At 39.4% G+C, this 20,809-nt stretch overlaps 1 protein-coding gene across 9 annotated transcripts; it reads left to right on the forward strand.

The window, feature by feature from the left end:
- The first annotated feature begins 649 nt into the window (after window positions 1–649).
- Window positions 650–20,043, forward strand: Trio (trio Rho guanine nucleotide exchange factor). Of its 9 annotated transcripts, none has more exons than XM_070307432.1 (29): window positions 662–916; window positions 1,803–2,093; window positions 2,183–2,296; window positions 2,411–2,735; window positions 2,868–3,526; window positions 3,693–3,800; window positions 4,300–4,395; window positions 4,936–5,114; window positions 5,189–5,336; window positions 5,458–5,649; window positions 5,795–7,810; window positions 7,951–8,142; window positions 8,272–8,535; window positions 8,612–8,968; window positions 11,625–12,186; window positions 12,494–12,569; window positions 12,675–13,113; window positions 13,235–13,321; window positions 13,388–13,725; window positions 13,828–13,987; window positions 14,062–14,289; window positions 14,375–14,563; window positions 14,649–14,884; window positions 16,774–17,059; window positions 17,882–18,431; window positions 18,503–19,046; window positions 19,121–19,459; window positions 19,540–19,732; window positions 19,857–20,043. In XM_070307432.1, exons 2-29 carry the CDS (start codon window positions 1,833–1,835, stop codon window positions 19,962–19,964), a joined length of 9,246 nt encoding a protein of 3,081 aa, XP_070163533.1. In that variant the 5' UTR covers window positions 662–916; window positions 1,803–1,832; the 3' UTR covers window positions 19,965–20,043. The 9 variants fall into 9 exon arrangements, with proteins under 9 accessions (XP_070163541.1, XP_070163540.1, XP_070163538.1 ...); XM_070307433.1 differs by having other exon boundaries at window positions 12,711–13,113; XM_070307434.1 differs by lacking the exon at window positions 3,693–3,800 and having other exon boundaries at window positions 663–916.
- Window positions 20,044–20,809: the final 766 nt, after the last annotated feature.

Here is a 20,809-nt window from a genome sequence, read left to right on the forward strand (position 1 = left end):
AAAAAAAAAAAAATATTTTTAATATCTCTCATTTTTAAGACATTTTAGATTACACATGGACAGCTGCGGGCCCAACCTGGCGATCATGGAAAGCATGGAGGGGGTAAAGCGGGGAACACACACTTTTGCATAAGCGCATAATCATAAAAGCGTAAGAAATTTGATTGACAATTTCCTTATGCATAAGGAAATTGATTGGTCCATTTCCTTATGCATAATGAAATTGACCAATCAAATTCCTTAACGATGTCGCTTTTCTGATTATATAGGACTCTAGTGGGCACTCGTTATTGAGAAGAGATGCTAAGTATTGAAAAAAGATGCTAAATAAAATAAGCTGTTATTGGCTCTCGCGGTCTTTTGCAATGGATCACGGGTTGCGGAGGTCAATACATAGACTACATCAATGACTTAACCTTCCTTCATATAACCTTAAGTGGAACCAAGTGATAAGCCTGTCACACAATGCAAAGGAACAGGGGATAGAAATCATCCACCAATAGGAAGAGGGAATAATATCTATTCCTTGCTTCTATTGGTGAATAACCTCTATTCCCTGTTTCTATTGCCTGTACTTATGTATTGTGCAATAGCCTAAATATAATGTTGCAAATAGATACATATATACAATATAATCCGTGCGAACGCATCGCGCGACTCGCGCTATCTTGTGCCTGTGCTGTCCCCTCGGACAGTATTGGTGAGTGAAGCTGTTGAAAACTTATGATTTGAACATGGCAGCAGTGCTCTCGGAATTTTATTCGCGTGATGGTCGCTCGATGTGATTTTAATCGTGTCGATGAAGCGACAATATGAACGATAATCTGGCCTCGAGGAGAAATTCAGGCCCGATAACACGACGACAAAAGACAAAGACGTTGGAGTCGCTGTAACTGGACAACCGGACTTTTTACGGGTAAGCAAAACCGATGAATTTTCCGTTTATCTCGCGATTTCCCGTGCACGTCAACGGAATGTAAAACACGACGTTTCGTTCTCGTCGCAAAATGACGGTGCGCGATTGTAATGTCTTTTGCTACCTGCCAAAATGATAGAATCGCATTGAAAATATTCGCATGTAGGCATATCTATGACAGGCCGTTACATCTAGAGAAATAAAACGATTGATATTGCTGTGTGCGCGATATCTGTGTGTGCGTAATTCCCCTATAATATTTTATTTTATCGTCGTTCAGGATATTACGCCTGTCATTAATTTTACTGTCTGTAAAGCCTGAATCGCGAAAAGCGTCCGAGTGTTGCGATAGTATTTTGATGGAGTATTTGGAAGGGATAAAATGCTACTTGCGATTAGTAGCTATTCGTCACACTCTCACGCTACAAACAACGGTTCTCGCGTTTCGCATTCCGCTCCGGTGTTACGGCATCGACGAGCTTTCCCATAAGGAGTAGCACCGTGATAGAAATATATATGGAATGTAGATTTCTTGTAATATATTTATACACATGAGTGTATATGTGACCTTGAATTTGACTATTACATTGAATGCATTTGTGAAGCTGAACAGTTATTTTATATTTCGTATGCTTTTTTTCCTTCGAGACTATATGCTGACGAACTCATTTAAATAGACAATATTTGAAATTGAGCCAAAATGTATAATTATATAGCTATTTTTATTAAAGACAAAGAGTTTAATGCGATTTTTATTTAGAAACATACACAGACTTATTATTTCGACTAATATTTATATAATATTCTTCATTTTATAATCTTTACATTATAAAGTAACAAAAATAATAATAGTTTACCAATATGTTTTATCTATTAATGTAAACAGGTCATGACAATTTAATAAAAAGTAAGAATAATGGATGGTACACGAGCAGCAGAAGTATTGCCATTGTTGCAAGAACGTTTGGCGATACTACCAGGTGGACGAGATCGTAGGGGGGGTCCTGTGCTTCTGTTTCCAAGTACACCGAGACGCGAACGTGCGAAACCTGAAGATTATAGACGTCTCCTACAATATCTATTTGCCATTCCAAGTGATGAAGCTAGAGGCCTACGATTTACTGTAATTGTGGATATGCGCGGTACTACTTGGGATTCCATCAAACCCATCTTGAAGGTTGTCAAATTAAAGAGTATTTGAATGTTACTTGTCTGCTTATGCAGAGAAAGTTATCAGATGGCGAATCAACATGAAAATTTTTTTAGGTATTACACGAGCATTTTCATCGTATAGTTCATGTCGCTTTTCTCATTAAACCAGAAAACTTCTGGCAGAAACAGAGAACTTCGTTAGGCAAACAGAAGAAATATAATTTTGAAGTAAGTATATTGGCATATTACTCTAAATAACTATTTGTATGTTTAAATTATCATTTGTTTGCAAGTATTTTTAAATAAATTGTCTAAGTAATGTTAAAATATGTTTATTTTCAGATTAATACGATCAGCTTAGAAGCTCTTGTAAAAGTTATAGATCCTTCTCAACTCACCTCAGATTTAGATGGATCTTTGCAATATGATCATGCTCAATGGATCGATACTAGATTAGTTGTAGAAGATTTTACGTGGCAAGCAGCTGATCTTCTCGATCGATTAGATGACTTGCAAGAGGATCTTAGTCGAAATGATTTTGCTGACGATGTTGCAGGAGCTAAGCATGGCATTGATCTACATAACGAAATGAAAAAGAAAATTATGAAAGTTCCAGTAGAAGATATCGAAGTTGTTGGACAACGCCTGCTTCAGCGATTTAATAATAGTTAGCTTATAATTCTCAACTATTTTTATTATGGATAGATATATAATATTTTTTCCTCAATAATAAAAATATCTAACGTGAAAAGTCTGAAATGTACACAGCATAATATAATACATATAAATGTGTTTTCAGGTGCAACAGCAACCGGGGGAGAAGGAGGAAGTATCGACAATGGTGCGGCAAGTTGCGCGGATTCCGACGGACGAGCACTGGCTACTCTAGTTATTCAGCATTTGGATTCCGTGCATGCCGCGCAACAGCATCTACTACAACTATGGCACATTAAGAAGATGAAACTGGATCAGTGCTTTCAGCTACGGTTATTTGAACAGGACTGTGAAAAAATGTTTGATTGGATTTGTCACAATCGAGAGGCTTTTCTTGCTAGTTATGTGGAGATTGGTCGCTCGTATCAGTTGGCCAAGAATTTGCAAGAGGAACATAAACATTTTACAATGAGTTCAATGAATGTTTATGTGAATATAAATAAAATCCTCACAATGGCTGGTAAATTATTGGAGACGCAACATTATGCGGCTGGACATGTACGAGCAGTAGCGGGCCGTTTGGATCGAGCTTGGAAGGAATTCGCCGCGGGTCTCGACGAACGTACCGCGGTACTTAGTTTAAGTGTAGTGTTTCACCATAAAGCAGAACAGTATGTCGACAATGTAGCTGGTTGGAGTCAAGCGTGCGAAATTAGCAATCTGCCCAATGAAATTCCAGTGCTCGAGTCTCATATTCGCCAGCACCAAACTCTTTACGAAGCAATGTGTCAGGCATATACAGAGGTAAATTTTATCCTTGGGAATATATATTTTATCTAACATGATTGGTTTTGTCACAAATTTAGCACAGTGGACAAAATTATCCTTGCGTTTTAATCAACCCACACAATTTTTATTTTATAAATCTTTTTTTTTTGTATGTACTGTAAATTTATTTGATATTTAACAGGTTTACAATACATATCAGGCATTATTGAGCGGCCTGGGTTCAATGCTGCAAGTATGTCATAATGTGAACGCCCGTTCTTCAGGGTTGGATACATTTCGTGTCGATTATGTACGAGAAATTTTCAGTTTTTAAAGCTTTCAGACAATAGAATTCATTACTCGCTTGGTACTTGGGTGCTATTGGAAATGTCTATCTGCGAATTTTCTGCAATAATTAACATTTGATGTAATTTTCTTTTTATAACCCAGGCGCGTCTCAGTACTCGCAAATAGGTTTTTTTTTTACACATTGACACACATTTATTTGTTCGTTGTTATTATTGATATTTCCTAGGCTGCATTCCGATATTCACTGCCAGTACTGAAAATCTATAGTGTGTATATGACATATAACTATAGGTTTTCAGTACTGATGAATATCGGAATGTCTTAGTGCAGCTCTACAGTTTTTAGCTGCTCTTATCTAAAAAATTTTAACTTTGATACAAATAGTTCATATTATTGTGTTTGCCATACATATCACATACACTCTGATTAAAATAAATTTTGATACAAATGTTGTGTATACAAATGTTTCTCAAACGGGATTGGATAAAATTCTTATCTAGGTTCATAGTACCAGTAAGAAGCTTCTTTATCAACTGGATCATCTTGTGCAAGTCTGTAATCAACCGCAAGGAATTGATCATGTCGCCAGAAAACATGTACGTTAATTGGTTATAGGAACAATTATTGTTGTTTTTTTCCCTCCTTTTGTATTATTAAAGTCTTTTTTTATTACTTGTGCGTTTTATCTTTTTTAGAAAATAAATAACTTGATCGTTAATATAAGTAACGGATTAAAAACGGGCAAATATTAATTGTTAAGTTCAAAAATTTTGATATTTATAATTACAATTGTAAGAAAAAAAATTGCAAATGCTTTTTTTATTTCTTTCCATTACAAATTATACTTCTTCTTTTAATTAAACTATCCTTTGCATGGGATAAAAAATAGGGATTATAGTATAAATGCTGTTATTTGGCAAAATTAATATACACACGTGTGTATATATATATATATGCTTATGCCATAATCACGTTATATAGTCTATATAAAGTTTATTAGGCTAATATTATTTACTGAGATATTGATTGCATGGGATGCATGCAACATTATTTAACCAACTAATGATTAATTTATATTTCAAATTTATTATATTATTAGATTATAAGATATCACAATTTACATCTGATTTACATAGGGTCAAGACGGACATAATATTGATAGTTATACCGGTACGAGTGGTAATCCGGCGGCTGATTACAGTGAAGGTGCATCCCATGTATTAGCTGTCATTCATCAGATTCTTGGTCATCATAGAGCATTGGAAGCTCGTTGGCATGCTCGCAAAGTCAAGCTTCATCAACGGCTTGCATTAAAGTATGAAAGTGAAGATTATATGGATTTATTCATTCTAAAATATGAATAGTGATGCATACGATTATGATTTTTAGACTGTTTCAAGAAGATGTAAAGCAAGTTCTTGACTGGCTGACGAACCACGGTGAAGTGTTCATTAGAAAAAATACGGGTGTTGGTCGTAACCTGCAGAAAGCACGCGTCTATCAAAAAAGTCATGAACATTTTGAAAATGTTGCACAGGTAATTTTATGTTACTCTATTTTTATATTATCTTAATATAATAATCATAATTATCATACTTACAATCATTATTAATGCACAATCGTAAGAATGCTTTAATGAATATATTTTTTATTTGCAGAATACTTATACAAATGCGACCAAACTATTGACCGCAGCCGAAGAACTCGCTCACACAGGTGAATGCGCGCCTGACGAGATATACGCAGTGGCGCAAGAATTAGAGACTCACGTTAGTAGTTTTGCAGCGAGAGTCGAGCAACGACGTCGCAGATTAGATCTGGCAGTAGTATTTTACACTCACGAGAAGGAGGTATATTTTTATCATCATTTATTGCATTATGTAGGGGTGTTTACACCAAGTGCGGTAGCCTTGTAAAAAAACGCGTGTATATGTGTGTGTCGCGTATACACACATACATGCACAGTGCCATTTTTAATGTAGATTCATTCTGCAGCTTATTGGGTGGGTAGATGAGTTACGTCAAGAAATGCAACAGGACGAGGTAGCGGAGAATCTGGAGACAGCGGAAAGACTGTTGGAACAATGCGCGCAGCATAGATCGTCCTGTCTTGAAGCATGCGCTTCGACGATAGCTCAAGGCGAAGCTTTGTTGCAAGAACTTCGCGAAGCGGCTGATGCGCCTGACACAACGGGCTCGATATCGGCAGTGGAGTCAGCCTTAGATAGATTGGCGAGCCTGCGGCAAGAATTGGAAGATTTGTGGGCCACGAAAAAGCTAAGATTAGAATTATGCCTGCGATTACGCGTCTTCGAACGAGATGCGTTGGAGGCGAGCGGTCAGTTGGAGATGTGGGCGCAGGAGTTGCAAGGTCCGCCGCGAGAAGGTTCTCCCGAACAATTGTTGCGTGTGCATAATGACGGAGTTGCTCACATGCAAAATACCGCTTTTCAAATACTTCATCGTGGTCAGGAATTGGCACAAGTTTTGGAAGAAGCGGGAGTATGTATCATGGCAGATGGTCAGCACAGTGCTGCAGCACGAGTACAGGTGCTTCTCGAGTTTCTAAACGAGAGAGAATTAGACGCGGAAGACCTCGCAGAAATGCGAAGGGTACGGTTGGAGCAAGCCTCTCAATTGCTACAACTGCAGACGGATGCTTCTCACGTGATCAAATGGATACGAAACGGTGAATCGATTTTATTGGCTTCGCTCAGGATACCAGATGATTTTGAGGACGCTGAGCAATTGGGAAAAGAACACTATCATTTTCAACTCGCGATAACAAATACTCACGCCTCCGCTGTGCAAGTGAAGCATAAGGCAGACTCTTTAATAAGCGGGAATCATTACGACCCAAAGAGTATTAGGGAAGTTGCGGAGGACGTTACCAAACGGTGGCAGCAGCTAGTGACTTGTGCGGAAGAACGACATAAATTGATTACCGCCAGTTTAAACTTTTACAAAACAGTGGACTCGGTACGTTCGGTTCTCGACAGTTTAGAGCTACAATACAATGTGGATGATGACTGGTGCGCCGATGGAGAAAAGGCCGCCGGAATACCGGCAAATATTACTAGACATCAGGAGCAAAAGGAAGCCTTTCTCAAAGCGTGCACGCTGGTACGACGAACCGGAGAAACTTTCTTAAAGTATATCAATCGTAGTCTACAATTTTACAGCTATCACGCTAATAGCGCCGGTTCCGCAAATAAAGTCAAAAATATTCTCGAGGAGTTGGTCAGTAAGGAAAACAAAGTGCTCGAGTATTGGACTCAGCGAAAGAAACGCTTAGATCAATGTCATCAATTTGTTCTATTTGAACGTAGCGCGAAACAGGCACTCGAATGGATAAAGGAGACTGGAGAGTTGTATCTAGCGACGCATACCAATGTCGGTAAGAATCGCATTGAAAATGAACAATTGTTGCAAGAGCACATCGAGTTTAAAGGCGCAGCGAAAGAAACGAGAGAGAGGGTGAAATTGTTGATTCAACTTGCTGACAATTTGGTCGAGAGAGGTCACGCACATGCCGCGGCGATCAAGCAGGCGGTCGCCGAGGTCGATCAACGATATAAAGACTTTAGCGCGCGAATGGATTGCTACAAGACGCAAATCGAAGATGATCTCGGCATTCAATCCGACGAGGGACACAAAGATCTCTCCATCGATCGTAATTCGGATCCATTGCTGGAGGAGAAGATCAAGGGTAAAGATCTCAAGGAATTGAACGAGGAGAAGAGGAGATCGGCGCGAAGGAAAGAGTTTATTATGGCTGAACTCTTGCAAACCGAGCGTACATATGTAAAAGATTTGGAGACTTGTATTCGTTGCTTTCTGGACGAAACGCGATGCGGAAAGGGAAACGTTCCGCTGGGTTTACAAAGCCGAGAATCGATAATTTTCAGTAATATAGAGGAGATACATCAGTTTCATAGCAATGTATTTCTACGCGAGTTAGAAAAGTACGAAACCATGCCGGAAGACGTTGGACATTGCTTTGTAGTATGGGTGAGTGTTATATATGATAAAATAAATTTTGTACAAAAGCACAATTTTTTTTCTATCACACACACACACACACATGCGCGCGCGCGGACATACACAAACGCACATTATGCATATATTATATATCGCATAATAATCCATAGGCACCTAAATTCGACATGTACGTGACTTATTGTAAAAATAAGCCTGAGAGCAATCAGCTGTTGGTAACGCACGGTGGAACGTGGTTTGAGGAATTGCAGAGAAAGTATAGAGTAGAACATCCCATTGCTGCATATTTAATCAAACCTGTACAGAGAATTACTAAATATCAGCTGCTACTTAAGGACTTACAGGTATATATAAAGGAATAGAAGGGAGAGAAGAAGAATATGTATATCTCATATTTTAAGTCATTTAATTTAAATTTTAATATATACATATATATATATATATAAATCATTTCAATTTTTTTTTCATCTCAGGCTTGTTGCCAAGAGGGACAGGGCGAAATAAAAGAAGGGTTAGAAGTAATGTTAAATGTGCCTAAAAAAGCTAACGATGCCTTACACTTAAGTCTATTGGAAGGTTGCGATGTTAGTACAGACGCGCTCGGTGATGTTGTACTGCAGGATTCGTTCACGGTATGGGACCCGAAACAATTGATTAGGAAAGGAAGAGATCGTCACATATTTCTTTTCGAATTGTATCTTCTCTTCACGAAAGAAGTCAAAGATTCTGCCGGAAAGGTTTGCATGCACAATAGTCTTGTCTTTAGTTTTAAATAAAATCTCATTTTATATTAATTTGTCTACGTCTGTTTAGGTAAAATATGTTTATAAAAACCGCCTGTTGACCTCCGAATTGGGCGTAACCGAACACATCGAAGGCGACGAATGCAAATTCGCAGTATGGACAGGACGAGCACCGACCAGCGATACTCGTGTAGTACTGCGAGCGAATTCAATGGATGCCAAGCAGCTATGGGTGATGAGGTTACGCGAGGTGATACAAGAGACCTTTTTGGGCAAAAATATGCCAAAAAGCCCCGCTAAAAAGAGCTCCAGTCAACGTTCCAGCAGAGATTTGGAGGAATGCGCGTCTTTGGATGAAAGTGTGGAGAATCTCGATAGAAATTCATTGGCTTCCTTTGGATCAACTAATACCACGGATTCTGATAAGGTAAAGTATGATCTTTTTATTATGAATTTTTTTTATCAATTTATTTTTATATTTATGATCTTTTTATTATAAGATTTTTTATAAAAATTATTTTTATATGACTCGTAAAGCTTACAAGTTAATTAAATAAGAGTTAAGAAGAACTTTCGCAATAAAATATTAGATAAGTAGGAGTTTTTAAAAATAATTATTGTACATTATTTTTTACTCAATGAGAAAGTCGGAAAGCAGTTCACAATTTTTTTAAATGAACTATTTTTCCCTAAATATGATATATTTATTTGTAAAACGTTCATAGTATTTCAATATATATATATATATATATATACATATATTGAAATACTATGAACGTTTTACAAATAATTATGATTTACAATTAAATTCTTTGTCCTGTATAGTAATATTCTATAATACAAAGATATTTAGTTGTTTTTTATATATCGAAAGTAAAATCTCTAACCCTTATCTAATTACCTAAGATTAATCAACTGTTGATGCGTCTCATTCTTGGGAAAAAAAAAAAAATCAAATTTATATTGACTAAATAACGTGCAATTAAGATGAAACTCTGGGATATATTCTGTATGAAAAACATAATCATTTTTCATCTACTATTTTTACTTTCAACCTTTACATTTTTCTCCAGAATCCAGATCGTATAAATGTATCTTCCTTTGGAGTAGAGTTTATAAAAAAATTGAACTCTTTCGTTATCGGGACGATCCGCTCTTCCCATTTTGCTCGAACAGGGATGGCGATACGACACGGGGAAGGCCACGGAGGCCACTACTTATGCAGGGTTGGGTGGGGCGCGTAAGTTGGGTTGGGTTAGTTATAATCTCTCGTCATTCGGCACGGTCGGGAGACAGACGATCAGTACGGGCGCGACTCCCGGGTCGCATGGATCTGCTTGAGGATTTACGCGGCTGATCGCGAGACGTTGATGAATAAATCGGTAATGTTTTGACCTTCTTGACGAGGGAAAAGAAGAAAAAAAAAAACGACAAGAAACGCGAGATTAAACCATCGGCGATGGCAAATATACTAAGCGTCATCGTACGTACAACAACGTGCTCTGCGCGTAAAAACGCCCCATTAAACACATCGTTTCTCTCCTCCTTCTCTATACTACGGTTGCGTTCGCGCGTTGTGTGAAAACCGTACCGATCCGGTGAATTGACGTCATGACGTCACCGGCTGGGAAACCGGCGACGATTGCCCAGAAGGCGCGCAGAAAGATCTCCTTGCCGTGGTTCCGTCAGGGCTCGGCGACACCGCCGCACGCGACCCTCTCCAGACAACATACCATCGATACACCAAGCTCGTTCCAGGCTCGACTTCTGCGCCGTCAACCTTCCCTAACCCAGGTACTATCATATCCTTGCGATACTCCCTGTCTATCCTACCTATAAGATTAATCATCTCTCAGATGATCTTTGCAAGGCGTAAGGTTAAATTATTTCTTTGTTTGCTTTACTTGGCAGATATTTTTTTTCTTTTTCAAGGAAACCAAAAAATATATATATTTTATTAAAATGAAAATTTTGTTGTAGAGGAAATATTATGACAGTAGCTTAATCTCGATATAACACAATACATTAAATATATATCTTTTTTTAAGCGAAGATTATAGAAATAGATGTGGGCTTGAAATGATTGACTCGAATCGCGAATTAACGCAATTCATTTGAAAATTTGCAAAAGAGTAAAAATAATTTAAATTCTATTATATATATATATATATATATATATATATATATATATATATATATATATCGAAACGATAACGTGTAATCTGATAATCTTTTTCGCATTTCTTTATCGTGTCACCTTTCTTCTATTTCCTTTCTTTTCTTTCTTCAGTTTAGTCATTTGCGCGGTGTGGCGCGACGCGAATTTGGCACGGAAAATTTGGCGTGGAAAATTCTATTTTGGATCGCGGAATGTACGAAAAACGGACGACCCATCGGACGGGACCATTCGCGGATACGTCTGGCAAACAATTGCGCGTCTTTCGCGGCGATGAGAGACACCACCACATCGGTGATTAAACACAGTAAACATACACATCCGCAATACAATTTACACGCACACGCACGGTATTTATAGTAACGTCAAAGGATCGTCGTGTCGTGACATAAGCTATTTTCAAAATGCCGGAATAGTGCGTGTGATTAAAAACGTAGAAGGGCGCGCGCGAGACACATGCTGACACTGATCTATTGACGATCAGAACCATTCAGGCATTAGTAATCGAATCTCGCTCCGTCGATCCGCAAATTCAAAGACAATCGGTCCTTCGCAGGGAGAATGGTTTTCCGAGATCGACAGAGAGGAGGAGGACGATCGTATCGACCCGGTCTACGCTTGCGTAAGCACGAGAGGGCAGTTCTTCTCTTCCTATTCGTTTTGCTTCCCTGCTTTCGATATATCCCACCACCCTCTTGACGCTATTCTGCCTGCTGTTACCTCTCCTCCACCTATACTCTTCCGCCGTTACTTTCACGCACGCGCGCATTTATAGACGCATCACACTTGACTAATTATCCGTTTCTATATTCGCCTCCGATCTATCATTGGTATTTAATATGTATCGAGCGCGATTACTTCCGCAATGGGACAAATTTATCGAGGATCTTTAATATATAATTCTCAGACCGGAGTAGTCGAAATGACATGGGTGGTCGCCGATCATATGGCGACACCGGGCTCGAGAGAACTTAGCGTGACGAAAGGGCAGCAGGTCGAGGTGCTGGAGAACGGCGGTAGCACCGGTACCACTCCCAGTGGGGTTCCTAATACCGGTGAATGGACTCTGGTACGTTTACCACTCACACCAGGGCAAGCCGAACCTCCCGTGGAGGGTCTGGTGCCTACCAGTGCTCTGAAACAACCACCGACCGCTTCCTGCAAAACTTCGCCGTCCAGAAAAGCGTCCACGCAACAGCAGCAACAGTCGCATCAGTATCATCATCATCAACAACAACAACAGTCGCATCATCATCCATCGTATTATCAACAGCAGCAAATCAATCAGGCAATCGTCCAAACACAACAGCAGCAGCAGCAACAGCAAACTGCCGCCACATCATCGACTACAGCCAATACATTGCCGTCGAGCACCGCAGCTAGCATTGCACCGGTCACACAGCAGACGGCTTCGTTGACGACTTCGCTGTCGTCCGCGGTCCTGTCGCCGATGTTATCGGAGGATGCAGGTGAATAGTGATGAAAAAGGTAGCCCGCGATCTAAGATGTCAAGCTGTCATCTTGAGTTTTTTACCTCTTTCTGTGTCACATATTACTATATATTGCGAAATAACTCGAGCGTATATCGTGGCACACGGAGAAATAAAAATTTCGTGATTGCGTAGATCTGTAAGGAAGTCGCGGTGAACCGCAAATTGGCGCAAGGGCCGTACAATGACGCGATCGTACATTTGCGTCTTATCAATTTCGATAAACGTAACAAATTGGAGCGTGATATTAGAATAGAAAATAATGCCGTTTTTAATTGATTAACAGAAACCACCGGAAGCGACGGTAGCGGATCAACGACTAGTACAAATTCACCTGGCAACAAGAGACGAGGTTTTAGCGGGTAAGCATTTAATAAAAACTGCCTCGTCTAAATCTGCCTCTTATTTTGAAATGTCATACGTACAGCGATAATCTTGTACCGTGGCGGGTACATTTCTGTTTATAGACGGAAGTGGCTCCCACCGCCTTTACGTAAACTTAGCCAAGGTAAAGTGGAGAAAACCAATACTGTAGCTATGTCGACGTCATCGTCTCCTTTGATTGGACCGTCTTTGAAGAAAACCAGCTCGGATAAACGCTTTAAATTACCAAGCGGCAACGAGCATAATCGACCTGGCAAAACTGCATTCGATCCCCAAGAGGAGGAAGGCGTTAATAAGGAAGAGGAGAATGAAGAGCAGCATGAGGTCGACGTGGATGTAGACGTTTGTGAAAGCGACGATACGATAGCGGCGACAAGTTCGCAAGAGCAAAACGGTGGTGAAGATGCTGACGACGATTTGGAACTTCCTCCTCCGATGAAGCCTATAACCGAACCGATACTTGTAACAACCGCGAATGGTCCGTCAGGATCTACGATACCGAGTGAATTGCCTGGGAAACGTGTAAGCATTTGAATATTTTTAAAGCGTTTTGTTTTCTCACATTTTCTTTCTCTTTAATTGTTTCTCTCGTTTTCAAGTTTTCTATAATACATACATTTTTGTCGCTTTATTATTTCAACAGTCTGTTGAGCATTCGACGAAAATTCTCGATGGAGGCGCCACGACGGCCGATCTGTCGGAGATTGAGCAGATTGTAAAGGAGAGAATGGTAAGTCTGCTCACAAATAGATATAGATTCGTACATTGCTCCAAGTACTACGCATATTATTAACAGGAGCAACATACAGAAAATCAGGAGAGGCACAGTCTCATGCGAACCCCTAATGGAAAATCGTTGAACAACGAGGAAGAATATTGTAACGCAACCATTAATCCAATTGCCGTCGAAGAATTAGATCCGGAAAGTACTGCACTCGCCAAGCGACAATTTGTTATTCGCGAGCTGGTGGAAACCGAGAGAGACTACGTCAATGATTTGAAGCACATAGTCGAAGGTTATATGGCACTAATGCGAAATCCCGATTGCGAGATTCCCTTGCCGGAAGATTTGCGCGGTGGGAAGGATAAGATGGTTTTCGGTAACTTAGAAGCTATCTACGAATGGCACAGAGAGTGAGTCACTCATTGAAATTTTTATCCGATAATCGTACACATAAGATTTACACATACGCACACACATACACATATGTTTATATCGACGTTTCCTGCTTTCAGTTTTTTCCTTAAAGCTTTAGAACGTTGTTTAGAGCGTCCTGAAGAGCTCGGACCTCTCTTTAAACGTTACGAGCGCAAGTTACACATGTATGTGGTTTATTGTCAAAATAAACCCGTTTCGGAATACATTGTGTCCGAATATATAGATACATACTTTGAGGTAAAATCGTCAAGTGATTAAATGGCATAAAATGTAAAATTATGTATTTAAACCGTACGATGTATGTGTTATAGGAACTTAGGCAAAAACTTGGACATCGTTTGCAACTCTGCGACTTGCTCATCAAGCCCGTACAAAGGATTACAAAATATCAACTTCTTCTACGGGAGGCATTGCGCCTCACTGAACGAACCCAAAGGTTATCGGAAATCGAAGGCCTCAGAGCGGCAGCTCATGTCATGCGAGTTATTCCTAAAGCTGCAAACGATATGATGGACGTTGGGAGATTACAAGGTTTCGACGTGAGTATCGCTCGCTTTTTTTCTTCACTCTTGTTAGTTTTACACAGCAAAGGAACATTTACTATGTTTCTTAATTTTCTTTTAGGGGAAAATAACAGCGCAAGGAAAGCTCTTACTACACGGGCCGCTTCTAGTATCAGAAATATCAAATGTATTGATGAGAGAAAGAGAATGGCAAGTTTTTCTTTTCGAGCAAAATATTATCTTTAGCGAAGCCGTTGGCAAGAAGACACAATTTACCAATCCTGCCTACATATACAAAGCACATATTCAGGTAAAATAACTAATTTCTTTATTTATTTATCGTTCTTGGTCATTTTCAATCGTGGGAAAGCAATATTGTTGCACGTTGTACGTAGGTGAACAAAATGAGTCTCGAAGATTCGAATGACGATCCGGAGAAATTTGTCATCCGATCGACGGATCCTCGAAAACCCGGGCTAGGATTTTCTTGTAGCGTAACGGAAGAAAGTAGTGGACCGCGCAGGCAGGAATGGGTAGACACGATCACTGCCATCCTGCAAACTCAGCGCGACTTTCTCAAGGCGATACAGTCACCGATTGCCTACCAGAAGGAACTTACCAAAGATCCACTGTAAGCGTTTCTAAACTTGACACATTGAACTTACACACTCTCTTTTAATATTCGATCTGTGAATATTCGTTCCGACATATTTTTGTATATTTTATATGAAAAGAGACACATACACACATCCATACACACGAACAAAATGGCCATAAGAGATAGATAATTGTCAGTGGTTTCCTATAAACGTCTCATCAACTGCTTTCCTTTGCACTCTTTGGCACCAACTTCATCCATTTGTCGAAAATTAAACGACTACTTTTTAGCGTATTTGAACATATTTTAGTACTTTTAGATTATTATTAATACTACATGCTAAAAAATATGCACGTATCCAGTCATTTTTCTCACATTCCTTTTCTGTGAATTATCTTTATGTATCTGATGATGATATCTTGCTTTCGTAGTATAACGATTCGCTATTCAACTATATATTTCCTTGCGAAAGTTTATAAGAACGTCTGTACAATACTGTAAAAAAGACTTCTACTCTTCTATCAATTAATAAGAAATAAAATACGGTTTACACACACACATGCAGACAGACAGACATATACAGAGGAGTATATGCAGGGTGTTACACAAAAGTGCTGCATTATTTTTTAATGACATATTACTGGACGGAAATAATTTTTCTTTAGCAAGATGAGCAGTGACAAAATTAAATTTTACATGTATTTACATGACTAGATAATCCTATCGAAAATTGTAGATGATGTATTGCCTCTTAATTTTTGTTGAAGATAATCATCAAAAAAAGCAATGCAATACTTTTGGAATATACAAATATTAAATATAATATATATCTTTTCATATTCGATGACGTCTCGAAACGATTGTAGAATTCGATTGTCGTTCTGTATCAGATATATATATATATTTTCACGGAAGTATATATATATTTATATAATATATATACTTTAGTGTTTTAGATCGCCGCGAGCATGCGAGAGTTGGCAAACTCTTTTTATTGTTTAATGGATCAAAATCTACTCACCTGTTCCTTAACGTGTACTATTTCTCTAGACTTGACTATTCGAGTCTATCAGAGCCTATAAAATGTGTGCCGAGATCCGTTCCAATGCGCATGCATTTTATGCGTATATTGTATACACGTACATAAATGGGGGCGTATTTTGTTGTTACGTATACATTTACATCTACACACATGCGACTTGTAATGATATTACAGAAAAAAACGCGTTGCGAGTGCGATGTATTAATAACGTCATATAATAATATGAAGATACGCAATATATTTATAATAATTTTAATAACGTTTACAAAAGCAAGCGCGCGCTCGCGAGTCTGTGAACAAACTATGGCGTCGTGACAGTATGCTGTGTATATATTAATTGTGCGCGATACGATTGGAGATTAGTCAAAAGCAAAGCTATATAATTGACCCGCGAATCATAAGAATTTTGTCTAGAATAAAAATTGTAAATTAATGATTGAGAGATAGAATGATTCTGATGTGGATATATCCCTTACCCTACTATCTAATATACACGCCCACTCGACTAACCAGAGCTTGTTTTCTTTATAATTTTATCAAGAACACAGTACTGCGAAAAGCTTAAGTCCAGTATCTTAATTATATATCTACCATGATCACAACCAACCACTCACCACCACTACCCACCTTATTGCTACGCGTCCCTATTAAGCACCCACCTTATCTATTTTCCTACACGTTCGTGTGAAAGATTCAAATTGCCGACGACATCGATTCCTTCATATCCTGGCTTATGCCGAGACTCGTTCCTTCCGATCACTGTAAAATTTTAATACTACAAATCATTTGACAAGACAAAGACGCGTTCTACCATTTAATTGGCGAGTCTCGACGCGTAGTACTGTGTCTTGGATTTCATTTATGATTTGCTGGCGTGTAGCCGTGCTGCAACTACCACCACCACCACCACTACCACATCAGAACCTGTGATTCGAGCAACCGTATCGGTTCCTCCGACGCTGATAGTCCCCGGGTCGACGAATCGAGACAAGAGTAACGATCGAATAAGGACGAATCAACAACCAACGTTGCAGCGCTCTTATACCGGAGGATTGGATCACGCGCAACCACGTACACCCAGCCCGACAAAGAGCAGGCTAAACTTCCTGGAAGGATTTAAGAATACTTTACGCACACGCTCGCCGGGTCGCAACAACTCCATTCCGGTGAGCCAATCTTGATTGTGGTCCTTGCCACTTGAAGCTCTTTAGAGCTTATACATACGTTATCACTTATATCAATTTAGAATTCTTGATGATTGCAGCAAAGGGGCTCTCCTTCCTCTTCTTCCTCTTGATGCCTGTCGCTATCTACTGCTATCTATTGCATTATCTTCTGTCGGTGCGATAAGTCATATTTTTGTTATTAAAGAAAAAACTATATTGAGACTATAAAAGATCGTAATGTTCACGAATGCCATACGTCGTGCCTCCTGATGTAATAAGATGGATCTTATACGGACATATATGTCGCGCGAGAAAAAAAATACATATCTCTAGGAAGAATAATACATAGAAAAATGAGAAAAGCTCTTGTCTTACTGTAAAGTTTTGATTCTACAAGCTTTGTTACTGCTTCTCCAACTAACACATTTTCTTATTCACTGTACATATAATATACTATTGTTTTTACGATCGTCGTCGCTATATAAACATTATCGCTAGCACTCCGCCGAAACGTCGCAATGAATACCGCCTCAGTAACTGCTATTGCTCTACTATACTACATTATCACCGACCATCTATCAAAACCGATGTCATTGCTACCGCCGTTATTTCTTCCTCTACCGGAACATGTACGACTGCTACTATTATTGCTGCTACTGTCGATGCATTGCACATTGCTGGAAGTTCTTCCTGGGTCTTTTTGTCGCACATTCTCTGGGTGAATACAAAATTGCGGGGCAGACGCGACGCAAGTTGCATGAAAAAAATACGTGTAATGTTTGATGCACGTGTTAAATATGTATAATAAGACGATTCCTTTAGGTCGTTCCAGGTGCTCGTGTAAGATTAGCTGCGGATTGGGGAAAGTTACATGCCGGAGACGAGTTGATCGTTTGTCATCTCGATGGTCCAGGTCTAGTAGTATCCCCAATTAATACCAAGAATGAGCTATGGATTCCAGCGAGTCTTATTTCGAACTCTGCAATCAGTCGAGCATGGTCATTTCGACCGCGAAAGACGGTCGATTTTACGAAAAGCGATCATGCTGCCGATGAGTCAATGATTACGCCCGAGGAAAAGACGCCAGCTATCCTGAGCAGTCCGATGTCGATTCGTGCGACCACTGGAGAAATTGTTAGACTCTCTGTCGAGACGCACAATGCGGACCGCAACAATCATGCGACCGTCACTTGGAAAAAAGAAGGCGAGGATCAATATATAAAAGAGAACGATCGGTACCAGTTTCAACAGAGCATGGGTTTCGTGTATTTACAAATCACTGGTTGCCGGACTTCAGACTCTGGCGTATATCATTGTCACATCAAATGCGAAACGGGCTCTTGCTCTGCGAGGATTTCTCTGTCTGTCATAGGTACATAATAGTTGAACGCATATAATGCGCATATTATATAATATAGTTATAATATACATATTTTCTCTCAGGCGGAAAAAGTAGCACTTTGGCACGCGCGTTAGGATCCTCGAAAGTGGAAGTTGATTGGGAGAAACAAGAGATCGGTAGCGCGTCATGTAGCATAGAATGTCGAACTTTACCGTTGCAACGATGGGTGCCGGTATTGAAGCAGGTTAATGAACCGCCCGCTGTGCTGGATGTATCACCAGATGCTTCTTATAGCTTTCGTGTGATGGGCGATGATGGAAGTACAACTTCGCCGTCGATCGTGGTGACGTTATCAAGATTAGACGCAGACAGCGGGGCTGAATGGGAGTCGAAGCAATTTGTTTGTAGATATTTGGAGCTGGACGAGCTGGGTAACGGTAGATTCGGCATAGTTCGTCGCGCTAGAGACAAGGGCACCGGTCAAGAGGTGGCTCTCAAGCAGATTCCGCGTCACAAACAGTCGAGATTGCTGACACGGGCGGAATATGACGTGCTAGCCTCCACTCATCATATCAACATCATCAGAGCGTTCGCCCTATTTGAGAACGCGCCTCGACCCGGCATAGACACTATCGTTCTGGAATTGTAAGTTTTATTCGCGAGACATTTCTCTCAATAATGTACCGTTCCAAAATAGCCCTTTTTCCTCTTCTTCGCAGGGTCAAGGGCCCGACGTTATTTGCATATTTGAGTGAGAAAACTGAGTACACTGAAGCGACAGCGACGCGATACACTAGTCAGTTGTTATCCGCGCTGTGCTGGTTACACTGTCGCAGCCGAATGCATTTGGACGTGAAACCGGAAAATGTTCTCGTCGATCAGGAGACCGATCAGGTGAAGGTGATAGATCTGGGGGAAGCGGTGAGGACTCCGATCGATGAAGTTGTACCGCCTCCTTCTGATCTGGAATTTGCCGCGCCAGAATCGGTGCTAGGTAGACCGACCGGTGCTTACACCGACATGTGGGCCATTGGAGTTTTTATTTACGTTCTACTAAGGTATCTTAAAAAAAAAATACTCAAATATATTTTATAATCTTCTTTTTTTATTATATCTCCATATGTTGTGAAAATGCTAGTGGCTTGTCACCTTTTCTGGATGATTCTGTGGAAGAGACCACCGCCAACATACTTAAATGCGATTTCTGTTTTCCCGACGAATATTTCGAGACGATATCCAGCGATGCGAAAGAACTCCTCGGAAAATTACTGCGTTTGCATGGCGAGGACCGAGCAAATGCTGAGTTTTGTCTTGGTTCGCCATGGTTGAAGGTAATAAACTTATGTATTTAAAACTTTTGAGGATATATATTTACTCAAATAATAATTTACAAACATTTTTCAAAAATCTACAAAGAATTATTTTATAATAAAAAGGTGTTCTTTCTTTTATCAGATATCGACTGGCGCTACCATACTGTCTACTAGAATGGCCGCATTTATAGAACGTCGCGCGCACTGTCTTAAATTGCGTCAAGATCATAATGACAGTTTTTATTCTTGAAACTAACTTACTTACTAAAATACATGACACAAATTTGTATATATAAATAGCAGAATATACTTATAAATGTTCAACTTTTTGATACTTGATGACTGATACCTTCTTTAAATTTCAATATATAAGTGCGTGTGTATTAATTTTTATTAAGAAAACATATTTCTCTCTTTTAAAAACTCTCGTTAAAAACGAAATCGTTACTTCATTCCGCTTGCCTCAACATATGTTCTTCCTCTCTTTTATCAGCCATTTCCGCTCGTTCGTGCACAACAATTTCTCCTAAATTTAAATTTAATTTCTCTATCGTATCTCTAAATTTTTGCTGCAATGTACTACATTTTTCTTCGAGTTCTTCATGTTGGGGGCGATGCGTAGAGTCGCAGGCTGGTAATCGAAAGATTCCAGGTTCGATTCCGGTCGGGTCCCATTTGCCTCAAAAAGAGATTTTCACACATTATATCCTATAGAATGCCTATATTGATTTATCATATATTATCCTATCCAATACCTATATTAGCACGCTTTCCCCCTCCTTGAACTCTGAGACAAGATGGCAATCTGGCAGCATGAACATCAGTAATGTGATCTGTTCCTTGCCAACAAAATAAAGAAGAAGAAGAAGAAGAGTTCTTCATGTTCCTTAGGACACGTTATGCTGAGTTCTTGATTTATAAGAGATGATTTTTGTCGCAATTCCTGAACTATTTTGTTCAATCAATTTATCTCATCTACTTTTAATACAATATTTTGGTACAATAAAATCTTTATTTTGTTCTTGAGATATTTACGATTTAAAGATCTATATATTTTCAATAATAAAACAAAATAGCTGGATGAAATAACACAAT

Source organism: Polyergus mexicanus, unplaced genomic scaffold (assembly GCF_030449975.1).
Source record: "Polyergus mexicanus isolate NDT 795.1 unplaced genomic scaffold, iyPolMexi1.0 SCAF_14, whole genome shotgun sequence".
Lineage (NCBI taxonomy): Eukaryota > Metazoa > Arthropoda > Insecta > Hymenoptera > Formicidae > Polyergus > Polyergus mexicanus.

Coding starts and splice junctions, on each gene's coding strand:
- Trio (XM_070307432.1), top strand. CDS start 1,833: ATGGATGGTACACGAGCAGCAGAAGTATTGCCATTGTTGCAAGAACGT. Junction 8,969..11,624: donor ATACCACGGATTCTGATAAG/GTAAAGTATGAT, acceptor TATAATTCTCAG/ACCGGAGTAGTCGAAATGAC. Junction 13,988..14,061: donor ATATAGATACATACTTTGAG/GTAAAATCGTCA, acceptor TATGTGTTATAG/GAACTTAGGCAAAAACTTGG.